Source organism: Octopus bimaculoides, chromosome 6 (assembly GCF_046866305.1).
Source record: "Octopus bimaculoides isolate indiv1 chromosome 6, ASM4686630v1, whole genome shotgun sequence".
NCBI lineage: Eukaryota > Metazoa > Mollusca > Cephalopoda > Octopoda > Octopodidae > Octopus > Octopus bimaculoides.
The window spans coordinates 113,571,321-113,588,815 of NC_142933.1; the positions used below are offsets into that span (position 1 = coordinate 113,571,321).

Consider the following 17,495-nt stretch of genomic DNA (forward strand, 5'->3'; position numbering starts at 1 on the left):
CACACTGCATCTAATTCCTCTTTTGCCAGACTTCTCTCTAAATGCTCTGTTGCACAAGCACACTAACATCACACATCCAGCATATCAGCTTTTGCATCTCTTCCGCATTGAGGTACACATCTCACTACCATGCAGTATCACAGTTCATATATATGCATTATACAATCGTCCCTTCACTCAGAGAAAGAAATTTTGGTTGCCAATAGAAGTAAAAGCTCTCTAAACATTCTCTGCCCTTCTCTTATTCTAGCAATCACACTTTCTGTACATCCTCCTCCACTGCTAATTAGGTCATCTAGGTAGCAAAAATTATTTACAACTTCCAGAGAGTCATCAGGGCTTTTGAGTAAATTAGTTTCCTGTGTATCAGTGGTCTTTGAAACTCCTGTTCATCTTTCACATACAAACTCTGCTTCCTCTGTTAACCTTCCTACTATTCCACTGCATTTCTCATGTGTCCATAGCTTGCACTAAGTACACCAAATAGAAATTCTGCCTTTACCCTTCCTACATATTGAGCAGGACCATTTACTGAAAGGATGAAGGGTCCTGTCTAATTTTCTGCTTACAAAAACCTTGGTTACTTTAAGACCCTTTGATTCCAGGTTCTGTTTCTACACCTGGAGTTTTTCTAATTCTGTTACAGAGTATGCAAGATCCTCAGCATATAGTAGTTCCCATGGGTTTCCAATCTGAAATTCCTCTGTTATGGCTTAGAGGAGGATGATGATGAATAGGAAGGGACTGAGGACAGATCCTAAGTGGACACCTACCTGAACACTAAATTCATCATACACTATTTTCATATATGGAGGCAAGTGCCTAAACTGGTCCTGCATTAAATCCACTCCAGCATGGAAGATGGGCACTAAATGATGTGACAAATGTGTGTGAAAGATGTTAACATTTAACAAATAAAATACTTCGGTATTTAAAGGGCTTCTCCTGCAAAATGAAAGGCAGACTGTATGTTGCTTGTGTGGAATCAACCATTTTCCACAGCAGTGTAATGTGGGCTGTTACCACAAGACATGTGAATGTTGAAAAGAAATAAAGCTAGCATGTTTCACTAGATGTGTAATGTCAATGTGCATGAGCAACAGAGCATAAGTGTCTTGAGAGGAAACTTGAGCATAAAAATCATTAGATGTGGTGTACAAGAGAGACAACTGCACTGGTGTGGTCATGTGATGCATATGGATGAGAACAGCTGTGTAAAGAAGTGCTGATCTCTAACTGGAGGTAACCTATGGAAGCGGTAGACCCAGGAAGATATGGGACGAGGTGGTGAAAGTACGATCTTTAAATATTGAGCATCACAGTGCAATGACTAGTGACTGAGACCTTTGACAATATGCTGTGCTTGAGAAGACTTGCTGGTGTCATGTAAATGGTACCTGTGAAGTTGTAACCATGGCTGTTGCTGGTAGCATGATCTTTGAATGTTGGGCCTCATGGAGGTGAGGGACAAGGTGGTGAAGCCTTATCTTTGAATGTTGAACCTTATGGAGGTGATGAGAGATGACCAAGACCTTGGCAATATGCAGTGCTTGAGAAGACTCATCGAGTCAAGTGAAACCATAGTCGTGGTCATTGCCAATGTCATGTAAATGGTATCCATGAAAATCTTAGTCATAGCCATTACCGGTGTCATGTAAGTGGTACATAAAAACTATCCTTTACATTCTTGGAGTGGTTGGCATTAGGAAGGGCATCCAATTATAGAAACCATGCCAAATCAGACTGAAACCTGATGCAGCTCTCTTGCTTACAGTTCCAGTCAAACCATCTAACAACCCATGCCAGCAGGGAAAGTGGACGTTAAATGATGATGATGATGAAATGTGAATTAATTCAAAAGTCATCTGATCCAGTAAAAGTCTCTATGTGTTGAAAGTATTAAAAACTAAAGTAGGTGAACAGCTGCTCTATTGCTAATCTGTCCATATCCTTATAGGAAAATAGATTTTTAAAAACCTGATAAGACCATCTTCATCACCATATTCCTGAAACCTGCTGTCTTATTCTGTTATGTCTAAATATTATATATAAAGATAATAAATCATACTTAATTAACCCCCATACATAGTTTGGGCTTTCTCTCCCCCCCCCCTCTCAACCTTCATAGCTGTTAATAAGGCATCTTCAACAAATACGAGACCACTCTCAACTAGCAACATCAAGCGATTTCAGTATACTGATGCTTTCATCCAATATGGGATTGATGACAACTGCCACCAGTGGAGATTTTTATAAGCAACATTACAACTCCTCACATTGACTCAGCTGAAGTCATTCTTTCCCTCGTTCAATATTTGCAGAGCAGATTCAATACAAATCAGCAATACTTAAATCTTTTTACTTTTTTCTTGCTTTCTGTTTTTTTAACATCACTTAAAGCTCAGAAATTTTACAACTAAATTATCAAAGATCTTTGTATTGTTTTAGTCATGCCTGAAAATTTTGAAAATATACTGCATTATGTTTGTATCAATCTAAAAAATGCCAATGGTTATATAGGAAAGTGGGTTATACATCATTAGATGTACACCTGCTTTCCTATATTAAATTAAAATTGAACGGAATGCAGAACTCCAAACTATTAACACAAACAATATTTATTTATGGTGGAAAATATACAGCTTTACTCTTGGTTGTTGAGACGCCTTCTGTTTGTGAGAACATGGTTGTTGGTATGTTGATGTGAGCTGTCTAGCGTGAGTTCGAAAGATGGAGAGAGACAGCTAGACACGTCCTTGCTCAATCGCTGGCCAGTCAAGAAAGAGACAGAATAAAGCGGGAAAGCTTGGATGTTGAATTCCACGCGTGCGTGAGACTACGCATGCGCACGGCGTTACTATAGTTATGTGGTTACCGTTGTTGTTATTATTCAAAAAGTTAGGATAGTTCATTCCAATGTAGTTTATGCTTTGTCTATTTTCAGTGAATCAACTATTTCTTCAGTAACTGTGGTTTGTCAACAAGAAGTGGTTTCTGAACAAGTAGTTTGTCAACAAGAACAGAATGGTAAGAAAATTCAGAAGTTATTTATTTAAAAAAATTTTTAAAAAAACGTATTAAATAATATCAAGCTATTCTACTGTTTCTACAATGTAATAACTACTTCAGGGGTTTTTTTATTGGTTGACTGAATAACTGTTCAGTGATGTTGTGTCGGATTGAGATCAGTTTTTGATTGTTTTGATTTCAAGTTGTGGATTCTTTTAAATAATAATGGAGTATAAGTGGTCAAAAATTCAAATGTGTAATATAAGTATTTTGATATCCTATTCTTAAGTGTGTCATTGATCCAAGCTGATCAATCTTTTTCAATAACATACTTCCTATAATTTAAATCCATATTAAACTATTCAAGTAATATGCTCGTCCCAAAAGGGACCACCACCACTAAATCCAGGTGTGTTAGACTTTTGTTTACATTTGTTATAAACTGTTTAAGACTAAGTAATTCCTCATAATGTAGTTTTGGTCAACTTTTAAGCTGTGCTGTTTCTGGATAAGAACCCCAAGATATGTAGCAAATGAGATTTTAAGTTATTTTCATGGAATGGGTTGATAGTGTTATTTCTTTGAATAATAATTGTATTTTTATGAAATAATATTTATTGATGGATTTTAGGATAATGTTTATCCTACAAACCTGAATCTCAAAGTAAACATTAGTCTCATTGTTAAGCAAGGCTTAAATCAAGGCATGTTTTATCTTCTTTGAGAATAGTAACAAAAACAAAAAAAAAATTCCTCTCAACTTCCTGCTCCTCAAAGGTCAAACCACTTTCCGTTTATTTCAATTGAGCCAAATTACATCCTGTGTTAGCCTAAGATTCTCAGCTTGACCTTCTTGTTTCTCATGTTGGACAGTGTAACTGTTTATAAAGTTGTTTAAAGGCAGCTCACCTAGATGAGTAACTCAGGTGTGATAGAAGTTCCAGTTCATTGCTGATATGTTTAAGTTTACCTCAAGAAGCTTACGTTTTTATGGAGTAGAAAAGGCTCCACCAAGCACAAATAGGGGGGAAAAAACTGTTTAGTGCTGGCATTCACAAAAACATCCACTTGATTCATTTCACATGCTTTTGTTTAGAGAACCTCAAGCTGACATCTAATACAGAAGACACTAACTTACAAAGAAGACTTCTCTAGTAGTGGTGTTACAATAACTTGGGTTTCACATTTATTACTGTTGACCCTAGTTATATCAAGTTGTATAAAATCCAGTTGAAGTTTAAACAGAATAAATCAACTAACTTAATGTTGTGAATTTAAAGTTGAAATTTGTAGAAAACTGCTGTTGCAAATTCTTTTTGGGAAATTGAATGTAAAACCAACACCAATTCTATTTTTCAACCTTCTTACCTGGACTACATATGAAAAATAACTGTTTTGAAATAATTGCTATTTTTACCATTTTATAGTCTCTCAAAAAACTCATTTAAAGAGTTGTGACAAGTCTTTTTGTCAGAGATCCTTGAGATCTTATGTTGTTTTCTTTTCAACTGAAATGCCATAAGAATTCTTCTGCTCATTGTCTATATATATAAAACTCAGACTGTGTGTGTAAACCTGCATAACTTCTGAAGTTAACAACTGATTTTCTCCAAACTGGGAACATACATTATGTATGTTCCAGAAATGGTTTTAGATACTTAAATTTTTTCACATAATGCATAATGGGGCCTATGGGAGTAAGAAAACACCTTTTCCTAGGTTACAAACGATTATTGTGGACAAAGGAGGTAACTCAGAAATTGTCTCCTTCACAGCCAGCACAATTCGCTTACACATGTTACTATATAAAACTTATCCATTGATATCAATTAATATCTCAGTTCATTGTATATATTTCTTAAAATTTGCTAAGATATCTATATTATTTACCTTTTCTTTTGACATTTCATTATTAACATACTATTGTCACCTTAGTTTATTACATCATATTTCTTGACGTAATGTCTCCAAAGAAGAGATCCTCAATTGGTCGAAAAACAGCGGTAGCAGAGAAGTAGGAAAGAAGGAGAACAAATGAATCACCACATGAGACTTCAACTAGACAATTAAAAAATGGTGCAAGAGCAATAGAAAGTGATGAGCAGTGTAGCATTCACCTGACCAGGAATGCTGCATTAACAGCTTTAGCCACTCCTCCACCACATTTCTTTCATGTAGATTTCTCTCATGTAGTGTTGTTGAGCACGCCCACAGGCTTAATTTATCACATGGATGTCGTTCTTATGTCTGCTGACTATTCAGCATGGTAGAGCAGCGCCAACAGCCACACAAAGTATATCCACTGAGAGGTTTTTGGTGCATTCAGAAATCACATACCCACCACCCACTTTTCCATGACAAGGTTAAGGCCTGGAATCTTCCAAAGAGACGCATGACATGTTGCTTAGTCGAATTAGCCCTTCATTTACTCCACAAATGTTTTGTCGTCAAGTGCTGCACTTCCCCATATCACATGTTTCAACTTAACTGTACTATATATACAGACTATGCCATTTAAATCCTTAGCAACGCCAGGTATATCTGCTAGTATTATATAATGCCTCTTCATAAATGGACTGAAATTTCCTATTGTCCAGCACAGTATTTAAAAAAGTTGGTATCTAAATTTGTTGAAGGCATCTTATTGGGTTGAGAGGCTTTGCGTGTGTATCCATCATTTGTTGCATCATCCTCCGACAAAATAGTTTAATTCTATTGATTTAAGATTTCAGGCTTCTTATAAGAATTATGTTTACATTGAATAGTTTCAGATTGGAATACCATGCAGATAATGTTAGAAAATTTGACTGTCCCTAACAATTCCAAGTCATTTGAAGTAAGTATTTCTTACAATAAATGGTAATTTAAGATTTAATAAGTATTTTTATGATTGAATTATATATTTCTTTTTTAAATAAATTTGTGTGTGTCTGTGTGTTTCTTGCTCAGAGTAACTGGTTGTGAAGTTAAACTTGGTCAGTGTTCCAGCACCATGTTTATTAAACCTGGAACGTATAAACTTGTCTACTTTTCAAAAGTTTCTAAAAATTTAGCCAGACATTATATTGAATAGTTATATTTTCATTTAGTTTTACCATTTAACTTAATAAAATAAAATCCATGAGTGAGATAGTAATTTGAATTTATATACAAGTCTCACAGTTTTTTTTTTCAGTTAAAATAGATTTAAATTTAGCTCTTTACTCTTTACTTGTTTCAGTCAGTTGACTGTGGCCATGCTGGAGCACCGCCTTTAGTCGAGCAAATCGACTCCAGGACTTATTCTGTGTAAGCCTAGTACTTATTCTATCGGTCTCTTGGCCGAACCGCTAAGTTACGGGGATGTAAACACACCAGCATCGGTTGTCAAGTGATGCTGGGGGGAAAACACAGACACACAAACATATATATATACAGACACATTTACATATATATATGACGGGCTTCTTTCAGTTTCCGTCTATCAAATCCACTCACAAGGCTTTGGTTGGCCCGAGGCTATAGTAGAAGACACTTGCCCAAGGTGCCATGCAGTGGGACTGAACCCGGAACCATGTGGTTCGTAAGCAAGCTACTTACCACACAGCCACTCTTACACCTGTACCACATGTTTATGGTGAAAAAATTTTTTTTAAGATGCCAAATGTTAAGAAACTCAACTAGTGTTTTGGTCCTGCTTTAGTCACACCATATATCTCTAGAGTTCTTTAGTTTTACCCTCAATACAGGAGCAATTTAATTATTGTTTATGGAGAATTGACCATTGTACTTGAAATAGATCCTATAGTATTAGTTTGTAGTTTCATATTTTGTCTGATAACATGGATAGTTGATATATCAGTGGGCTTCTTAACATCTGCTTCCAACAACAGTAGTAGTTGGGATGTGAACCTGTATCTTGTGAGGTGTAATGTTCCTGCAATGGATTGATGTGTCTTTTCAGATTCTTGTAAATCTAGACCAATTCATTCCCATCTTCATTCCTCCTTATTCCTGTCAGCGTCATGAAAGCAGGATGATCCTATCAGAAGCAACCCTCTGCAAATGCTCTGGCTGGTCCTCCAAGTGAGACCAACAAAGGCTGTGGTTATGATTCAACTATTCTCTTGTGGTATACTTGTAAGATGTCTTATTGTTTGGCTTTGCCCATAAAAATCTGTCCCATGAGTCTTTCCCCAGGATGCCTAACATTTTAACTGCATGTCCACTAAACCAGAACTAAGATCTCTCAATGTAGAGATGTAGTGGCTTGACCTGGAATAAGTCCCAAATCTCTGCTTTACTCATCCCATCAAATAACATTACTCCAATAGTGACCCTTTGAAGGAATACCATTTTAGCTGCTTTTATTAGCAATGATACTCTTTCAGTCACTAACTAAAATCCAAAACCAGAGTTTAGGGTAAGCAGAAAAAACAAATTGAAGATTGTGGGTTTAGCTCTTCACATACCTCCCATTTTGATGATTGAGCACTGAAGTTGGCATATTATTGCACTAATTCTCAACAATTCTTGCATCCAGTTCGGCCTTTTGCTTTCCATCGCAAATATGAGTTGACTGATCCTATTCCCACCGTGCATGTCAATCTAGTTCATAAAAGTTATGAAATAGAGATGACTATGCACCCTAGAGAGAGACCCACGTTGAAAGGGTTTCAACTTAGAAGCTTTTACCAGAACACAAATGCTTGGGCGTTTGTACAAGGACTTCAAGCAACTAGAAGATGCCCATCAATCCCATACTTCACTGTATGTCTCATGGCATGCAGTTATATGCCTTTTCACGATTCAGAAAGCAAGCTCTTTTACTAGATAAGGAGTCATTAGTGGTAGACAGAAATATGGCCATCAGAGAGTGGTTAGTTGATATTGACACCTGCTGGATGAAGAAGCAATCTTGAACCAAACAATGGTATGCTACTTGGGGGTGGACCAATGGGTGATGTTGTTGGCTCTTAGAAATACTCTCACAATCTACTTATGTTGCTTAGATAATATGCATAAAGGGTTCCACTAAATGTTCCAAGTCATTATGAGTCTAACAAAAAAAAAGAAGCTCTTATTACTTGTAATATATAAAATGCATTAGACAGAAGTATGGCTTATATACAACAAGGTTTCAGATTCAGTCTCACTTCTGACACCTTGGGTGAGAGTCTTCCACTGTAGCCCAGGAAAAGAGGTAAGACTTGATGACAGGAAAGACATCCAGTTACAAAATACTACCTCAAATTCTTATTCAATTCATGCTTGCATGGGAAAATGGACACTAAATGGATTGGTGTCTTCTCAGATTCTTATAAACCTAGACAGGACTTAGACACATACCATCCATCCACTTATTCGGGTGAGGATCATGGAAGCTTCGATTTATGTCAACACCTTAAAAAAAACTGTAGAAAATCTGTGTAAAAAACTAAAAATCATAGTATCATTATTGTAATTAAGATGGGTTTTTTTAATGGTGTGAGTTATTCCCAATATAATTTATATTTAGATGTTTTTTTTTAACTCAACAGATTTCATACACAGTTAAAGAACTTGGTTCTCCAGTGCAAGTTTACTGTGAAGCTAACAGTAGTGAAGGAAACCAGTATCTTCTTTCAACATCAAGGGGTAATGATCAATATATTTTCTAAAATATTAATGAAATAAAACAGTTATTTAACTATTGTCAGACTGTCTGATTATAGTATCATCATTATCTTCATTGATTTGATATCTATCTTCCCCAAGCATATGTCCAGCATATTACCACCCACTCATTTCATCGATGAGGCCCAACATCCCAATATCTGTTTTCACTACCACCTTCCATGTTTTCCTTAGTCTTCTCTGCTCTGGGCATTTTCTACTCTCAGCACAATGCACATTTTCATCAAGCACCTAACACTTTTTACATATGTACATCTTCTCTGAACATGTCACATTTAAATGTCCATAAGTTCAGCTTTTGAAGTTCTGAATCATTTTTGTTACCATTGCAACTTAACACTATTTATAAATGACCGATATTAATCTATGAGGAATGAAGTCTTTCGTTGCCAACAGTGGTAGCAACTATTGAACTCCTTTCTTTTCTAATAGAAACTTTATCTATTAACCATCAATGAAGATAATGATCTTCATTTTATGTCTCATATACCAATCATATTTTATGTACACACACACTGAGTTCTTCACCACTCAATACTCTAACTTCTTAGAAAGAAAATTCTCTTGTCACTAGAGGTAGTAGCACCCTGAACATTTTCAATCTGGTCTCTATGCTTTCAGTACAACTTCCCTCGTCTCTTCTTTAGTCAGTCACCTATATAACAAATTATCAACTCACCCTGTCACCTTACTTAAAGTAGCATAAGATTTAAGTGTATGTGAATGTGTCGTAACTGACTTTGGTTATTCATTGCTCAGACATTTTGATGTGTAGGAAACAATAGTAGTTTGGTAAAGGCTGGGTTTGGATGTAAGAAAGAGACCAATTATGTTTTAGATGTGTCTATGATCAAGAATACCAATAACTGTTGTACACCAGTCAGAAAGGTAAGATTTAGTTTTTGCATCAGGAGTATTGCTGTTAGAAGGATATAGAGACCCAAGAAGAGTTGTGGACATTGAAATCTCAGAAAATGATTTTCAGAGAGCAAAAGATACTCTGAAGTGTGACCAGGCTAATTGATATTCTGAGGAAAACCCTTGATATTAGACACATTAAGATGTTTTGAGTAATAATCACATAACTAGCATGTTGTTTTGCACCTTGCAGAGCATGGAAACAATGTAGTGAGTTTGGTCCAAGAACAGAGGAATTTGTCAGTAACAAAAGAAGAATTCAAACAGAGGAATTTGAGGCAGGCTGCCCCTGAGGGCTCCTCTATGTTGATGACCTTGCTCTTATAGCTGAATCACTACCTGAACTAGAGAAGTTCCAGATATGGAAGCAAGGTCGAGAATCAAAGGGCCTTAGAGTTAACCTAGTAAAAACCAAAGTCTTAGTAAGTAGGAATGCAGACAAATCACAAATCCCTTCAGGTACATGGCCCTGCACGATCTGTAGAAAAGGCATTGGTAAAAACTTCATAAGATGCATCCAGTGTAAGCTTTGGTAAAAAGGTGCAGCAACATCAGAGGAAGGTTAACAGGGAAAATAGCTTTTGTATATGGAAGGTGCACAAGTACAATAAATGCTGAAAATGTGCAGAAAATAGACTCCATCCACTGCTGGAAGCGGGGGGCAAGCTAGAGGTAGTAGACAGCTTCTGTTATTTAGGTGATCAAGTTAGTAATGGAGGTGGATGCTCCGAGGGCATGGCTGTGAAAATAAGATTAGGCTGGACAAAGTTTAGAGAGCTCCTACCCCTCCTGGCAACAAAGGGCCTCTCTCTCAGCGTGAAAGGCAGATTGTTTGATGCCTGTGTGCAAACAGCTATGCTGCATGACAGTGAAACATGGGCTATGACAGTCAAGGAAATGTGTAGGCTTGAAAGCAATGAAGCTAGTATGCTTCACTGGATGGGCAATGTCAGTGTGCATGTTCAGCACAGTGTAAATATCTTGAGAGCAAAGTTAGGCATAAGAGGAATCAGATGTGGTGTGCATGAGAGATGATTGCACTGGTATGGTCATGTGATGTGTTTGGACGAGGACAGCTGTGTAAAGAAGTGCTGATCTTTAATTGGAGGGGACCTGTGGTAGAGGTAGACCCAGGAAGACATGGGATGAGACTGTGAAGCATAAACTTTGAACTTTGAACCTCACAGAGGCAATGACTAGTGACTGAAATCTTTGGCGATGTGCTCTACTTAAGAGAACCTGTCAAGCCAAGTGCACCCATACTGGTGGCACGTAAAGAAAAAAATCAACCTTTGAACGTCTTGCCTCATGGAGGCAAAGTGGCTGAGTCCCTTTCAAGCCTTGGGCCTCATGGAGGCAAGGTGGATGAGTTCCTTTCGAGCCTTGGGCTTCACAGAGGTAAAGTGGCTGAGTTCCTTTCGATTGTTGGACCTCACGGAAGCAATGACCAAGACCTCTGGCATTATGTTGTGCTTGAGAAGACCCATCAAGCCAACCAAAATCGCAGTCATGGTAGATGGTGGTGTCATGCAAATTGGCACCTGTACTGGTAGAAAACCATGCCAAATCAGATTGGAGTCTGGTGTAGCCTTCCTTCATGCCAGCCCAGTCAAACCGTCCAACCCATGCCAGCACGGACTACAGTTGTTAAATGATGATGATGATGAAAAGATGGGATTTTCAGCTAGTGTTTTTGGCTAGTAAAACTACAGGTATGACTTGAAGCATTTGAAGGTTCCAGGCTGGGTATGGTTGGAGGTAAATGAGTTTCTGACCAAATAATTACAAAGATGTTTAACATAATTTGAAAGAGAGGAAGGTTTAGGAAATATTATGGCAGGTTAAAAGTCTGTGTATAAAAGCAGAAGTTATGATGATAGCACATGGTAAAAGAAGGGCTGCTGGGTGTATTGATTAGAGTCTTTATAACAGTTGAATTTTGTGTGTAAGGGTTCTGCTCCTTTTAATTTTCACTCCCTTTATACTTGTTATCTTAGTAGGAAGCTTATTTTGTCCTTCATATCTTCTATTACTATTCTTCATATTAAAGATTTTCTTGATTTTTCATTCCAGGATATCCAACACGTTTTCAACAAAATCAAGTATTTCTAAATTTTCATCCTTCAACCCTTAAAGTGAAAACTCTATCATTTCAGGTAATTTTTTTTTTTTTTTTGCATTATCAAATGAGTTAAGTGTTGGGGGAATTAGAATTTTTGAGATTTTGTTTTGGGCATAAAAAATATTTTGTTATGTGACATGGCTTATGACAAACTATTGTGTGCTTGAAACCTTAATTTGTTGAGAAGCTTATTTCATCTTAAAGCCCTAATTAATAAGCAGATGGGATCAGCAATTGAATTATTGCAGTTTTAAGTGTATAGATTCTGTTCAGGCCTAATATAGCCGAGTGACATACATTCTAATTTTGGTAGATTGTATAAATACTCCTTTACATACTCAACGTAGTCTTACTCTTTTTATAAAAATGCAACAAAAGTTCATTTTACATTGATTACTCTCTGGACATTGGTTGGTTCAAAGAAAAAAAATTCCATTTAATATTCTTTTCTCATACAATATGATAGCAACATCATTGCACTGACATCATAAGTGACTGGCGACTACTTATACATTGCATCTCCATTGTTACCATTACCACATTACACACTTTGTAATCCTGTATTTTACCATCATCATCATCTGCTGTTGCAAAAGCTATATCACTCTTTTAGACACTTTATTCTTCTAATATTGTTTTAATGTATTGGTTTCCTTTCTTCATTTATGGTAGAAACATATTGCCTGTTATACCACCACCTTGTGTAATACCACCAGGGTTGCCTTTACAGCAGTTTGTTCTGTTGTAAACATTTACATAAGGCTTCTAGCAGAAGATTACTATGACCTGTCCATGTAACATCACACTTTCATACTTCTTTATGATGCCAAAAACCAGGACTAAACTCACTGCATTCCAATCCTGTATCTCAATCATCACTCCTTATTCACATACAAACACCACATCCTTTTCATCTTTACAACACAATCTTTTCAATCCTTATCTTCTATCCAAACCATAAGAAATGTTCTCCATGTCTTACACATCTCGCAAGTTTTGTTGCCTCCCAAACTGTATCCAATCCGTCTGGTCTCTTGTCAAAAGGACCTCTACCACTTTGCAGAATCCTCTTCCATTTATCAACAACAATGGCTCTGTGAGTAGTACCTCTATGGAGAAAGCATCCACCTTTGTTATTTGCTTTGCATCCAACTCCATGCTGCATATAATTGGTTGAGCTACTCCATGTCTATCTCCCCTCCCACCTCATGAAGTTCACCACCTTGTACACCTCTCAAGTACACAAATACCTGTGATCACTTCAAATCAACAACACTTATTTCTAACAATGTCCTTTCCATTGCCTTCAAATATTGCACTCTACAGTTCGTCCCAATATGCACCAAAGTCTTCAGTCTTTCAATTCTCTCTCTCTCTCTCTCTCTCTCTCTCTCTCTCTCTCATAGTTACCACTATTGTTTCTGAAGAGAGCTGGATTTTATGTCACCCACCAGCTGGTTCTTAACTTCAAGAAATTTGATCAAAGTAATCTCATCACCTTTTAATATCAGCAAAGCTTTCAACCATGCCTGGCAAACAGATCTCATCACAAAAATGCCTCCTATTGATTCCATTCATCTCTTATTTCCTGGATCACTAGCTTCCTATCAGAAGGTACTATCAAACCATATGTTGACAGAGCTCTTTTTAGTTCCATATTCGATATGCCCAACTATATTTTGGACCTCACTTGCAACCATGCATCATCCACATGCAACCTTGAGACTACATCCCAGAGCCTCAATGATTCCATGAACGGAGACTTCAAAAGTGTCATCGTCTCGGTAATAAGAGAGTAAAAGCCCTTTACATATCAAGTAAACATTGTAACAACCCCACTTAAACACTATACAGCTAGAGCCCTCACAGTTGCTCTTATCGTTAGGCCTTACTATTACACAGGATCTCTTCTGGTGAAAACACAATCCTTAACATAGCTAGAACTTCAAGACAATCCCTTCTTTTCAAGGCTAGAAAATACTTCATTCCCATGCAATTACTAATATTCTACGAATTTCAGGTGAAGCACACAATGGAATGTTGTTTTCACATCTGGATGGAGCTGTTGCTACTCACTCATACATTTTCAGAGCACATCCAGAGGAATGCCAATTGTCTGATTGGCACAAAACCTCAAACAGACATATTCTAGCCTGTGACTCACAGACATGCTGTCTTATTTCTCTGTCTTTTTCTACAAGCATGGTCTCTGTTCCTTAGAGAAGCCTGGAGATGAAAAATGAATGAGGCCTGTAAGTAGGCAGATTTGACAAAGACTCCTATCTCTTCTCATCACCAAAGAAGTTAAGGCAATTAGTGTCGATGTTTTGGTAAGGTATTTGATGGCGTCTGATTTATCTATATTTGAGAGTGCTAACCATTTGAATCTGTGATCTCTATATTCATTCTGATTAAATTATTCCAATATCCTTTGTTTGATATGGACCTAGAATTTCAATTTTAGGAAGTTTTTCAAGTATTTTCTCCAATACAGTATTTTCTTTGTTATATATTTTACTCTATTTATTTCACTCTTCCTTTATTTAGGTGTATTTAAGTTACACAACTCTTATTATTGAAGATATTATGAACTCTATTATCCAATGTAATGTGGTGACAGTAGATTGCTCTCAAAGCATTGCAGCAGTCTCAAAATGTTTTCCAGTTCCATCTGTGGCAAGTAAGTTGATAAAGCAAATACTGTTTTGAAGTAGCAGTTGAAAGAAAAGTTATCTTTTCTTTTGTTTCCGTCATTATACATCAGCTATGCTGGGGCCTTTGAAGAATTTTAGTCAAATGACATGACCCCAGCCTGATACTTATTCTACCAGTCCCTTTTGCTGAACCTCTAAGTTAAAAATTTGTTCTACAATGATATGTATTTTAAAAGATAGATGCCCCTCCCCACAAAATTTTGTTGACTTATTAAATAATAAAATTTTTAGTTATTTTTTTCTTCGCATTAAGTTCATTTCATTATCTGAGATTTATGACTGTTTTTGTTTTCTCAACATACTATAGGCTTGGTTGTATGTATTCTACTTAATTTTCATTATACTTTATATTTTACAGACAACACATTTAATGATAGCAGTGGAATTCAAAAGGAAATTTCTGACAATGTTTGGGAACTTGATGAAAGAATTTTTAAGGTTAGAAGCCATTGACACAGATTATCTCTCAAGTTCTTTATTAATTTTGCTCTAATAAAATTATAAGAGATATAAAAGAAATGTATTAACTTTTTTGTTACCCGCCATGCCAGACCATCATTGCAAAACGCTGCAACGACCATACCACCTGCCGCGAAGCATGTGGCCAACACGTAACAGAGTCCGACATCCGCAGCATCAGTAGTAGAGGAACAGCAAGGCTGCATGCGTGTGGACAACGATGACTACAAACGAAGCAGACAGACGCCCGGTCTGTTCTTATCTGCCACTTGCTCGCTGGTCTCATACGCATCCTCGCTTTTCCTTCCTTCCTGCCCACCCAACACCGCTCTTGTTGCCTCCCTTCCATGGCCGCTGCCATCGGTCGGCATTCACTCTGTGGATCTCATTGCGAGTGTTCGTACCAGCCAATGGAGCTGTGGCGGCAGCAGCAGTTGCCAGCTCATGAATGTAGCACACTCTCACACGCTGCCCTCAACTCAGGCGAGACTACCTGCCAAACTTAAGCATATCGCTAAGCGGAGGAAAAGAAACCAACCAGGATTCCCTATGTAACGACGAGTGAACCGGGAGAAGCCCAATGCCAAATCTTGTCGTCCGTGCCAGAAGTCGAGAGCTATGGCGCAAGGGTCGAATCTTTCTCATAGGCACAGGAGTGGCTGTGTGGTAAGTAGCTTGCTTACCAACCACACGGTTCCAGGTTCAGTCCCACTGCGTGGCACCTTGGGCAAGTGTCTTCTACTATAGCCTCGGGCCGACCAAAGCCTTATGAGTGGATTTGGTAGACGAAAACTGAAAGAAGCCTGTCATATTCCCTTTCTCACTCACTGGGAGAGAGGCACAAGCACATACACAGACATATACACACACACAGCAGTAACTTCCCCCTACCAAATTCAATCACAAAGCTTCGGTGTGTTTGTGTTTGTCCACCCAACATCACTCGACAATTGATGCTGGTTTGTTTATGTCCCCGTCATCTAACAGTTCAGCAAGAGAGACTGATAGAATAAGTACTAGGCTTACAAAGAATGTCCTGGGGTCGATTTGCTCGACTAAAGGCAGTGCTCCAGCATGGACGCAGTCAATTGACTGAAACGAATAAAAGAATATTTCTAGTGAAATACACTTTGTTTCAATTACTGTTGAAAATAACAAAGAAGGTTTTAAATAACTTTGTCATTATGAAATTAATGTTTGGAACATAAATTATCATGAAATTTTGACTGAAGATTTTAATTCAGATGACTTTTTAATTGGAAATTTGTATCAATAAATTGTAGTATCTCAGTATGTGAAACTTTTCTCTGAGTTGCTGTGTGTTTTTCCTGGCTTATGACAAGGAACAGGACTTGTGGTGATTGGCTGTACCTGAGAAGACATGTCAAGCTTAGTAAAATTGTGGCCATCCATACATACAGACATGTGTGTTATAGTCATGCTCCCCCCCTCCCAGCTGAGTATTCTTTCTCTTGCAGGTGCCAGTGCAATGTAAATTCACTCATGCCAGTGCTACGTAAACGAACCCACGTTGGTAGCATGTAAAAAGTACCTATCATACTCTGTAAAGTGGTTGGCATTAGGAAGGGTATCTGACCATAGAAGCCATGCCAAAACTTAGCTCTTCAGCTGTCCAGCTCCTAACAAACCATCCAACCCATGCCAGCATAGAAAACGGACATTAAATGATGATGATGTTGATCTAGGAATTGAGCAGAAATTGGTATAAGAATAAAATGAGTTTTACATTCAAATCACCCTGGGATTTATCTCCAACACCAATACAAACTTCATGTATTATTTTATATCTGTGTTACATTTCAGTTTACAAAATATTTTTCATTTAAAGATTCTCATTTTTTTCCTTAGGTTAACAATGGACCATTTTATAAATTATTACAACTAAAAAGAACAAGTATTGTGGAGGCTGACATAAAAGAAACAGTGAAAATAAACTGCTTTGTGGTCTCAGTACCAAACATAAATGCAACCTTCAGTGCATTTGTCTCTTTAAAACCTTCTGTTGAATATAATATATCAAGTATCAGTTGTAAGTATTTCTTTTATTCTTTTGTTTTGACTGCAGCCATGCTGGAGCACCACCTTTTAGTTGAAAAATCAGCCTCAGATGTTATTCTTTGTAAGCCTGGTACTTATTCTGTCTGCCAAACTGCTGAGTTTTGGGGATGTAAGCACACCAACATCGGTTGTCAAGTGATGGGAGGTAGGGACAAACACAGACATGCAAATACATACATATACCTATATATACGATGGGCTTCTTTCAGTTTCCGTCTACCAAATCCACTCACAATGCTTTGGTTGGCCTGAGGCTGTAGTAGAAGACACTTGCCCAAGGTGCCATGCAGTGGGACTGAACCTGGAACCATGTGGTTAGGAAGCAAGCTTCTTATTTCTTCATTGCCCACAAGGGGCTAATTTTTTTTTTTTTTTTTTTTTTTTGTCTCAGTCGGTAGTGCATGTGTGTAATAATCATTACTTTCATGGCAGTGTACGATCATCATAGACAAGCTTCTTACCACACAGCCACCATGAACTACCGTTACATCTGTTTGGTACATCATTGTGCTGTGTACTAAATTCATCATCATCATCAT

The 17,495-nt window shown here is 37.5% G+C and overlaps 1 protein-coding gene across 1 annotated transcript in view; it reads left to right on the plus strand.

Moving 5' to 3' along the window:
- The window catches only part of LOC106867455 (uncharacterized), a 52,638-nt gene that overhangs the window by 11,245 nt on the left and 23,898 nt on the right, over positions 1–17,495 (plus strand). Inside the window, exons 6-12 of the mRNA XM_014912334.3 lie at positions 2,945–3,027; positions 5,775–5,845; positions 8,529–8,625; positions 11,656–11,738; positions 14,252–14,384; positions 14,777–14,856; positions 16,747–16,927. Of these exons, the coding sequence (XP_014767820.1) occupies positions 2,945–3,027; positions 5,775–5,845; positions 8,529–8,625; positions 11,656–11,738; positions 14,252–14,384; positions 14,777–14,856; positions 16,747–16,927 (728 nt within the window). The remainder of the gene's footprint in view (positions 1–2,944; positions 3,028–5,774; positions 5,846–8,528; positions 8,626–11,655; positions 11,739–14,251; positions 14,385–14,776; positions 14,857–16,746; positions 16,928–17,495) is intronic.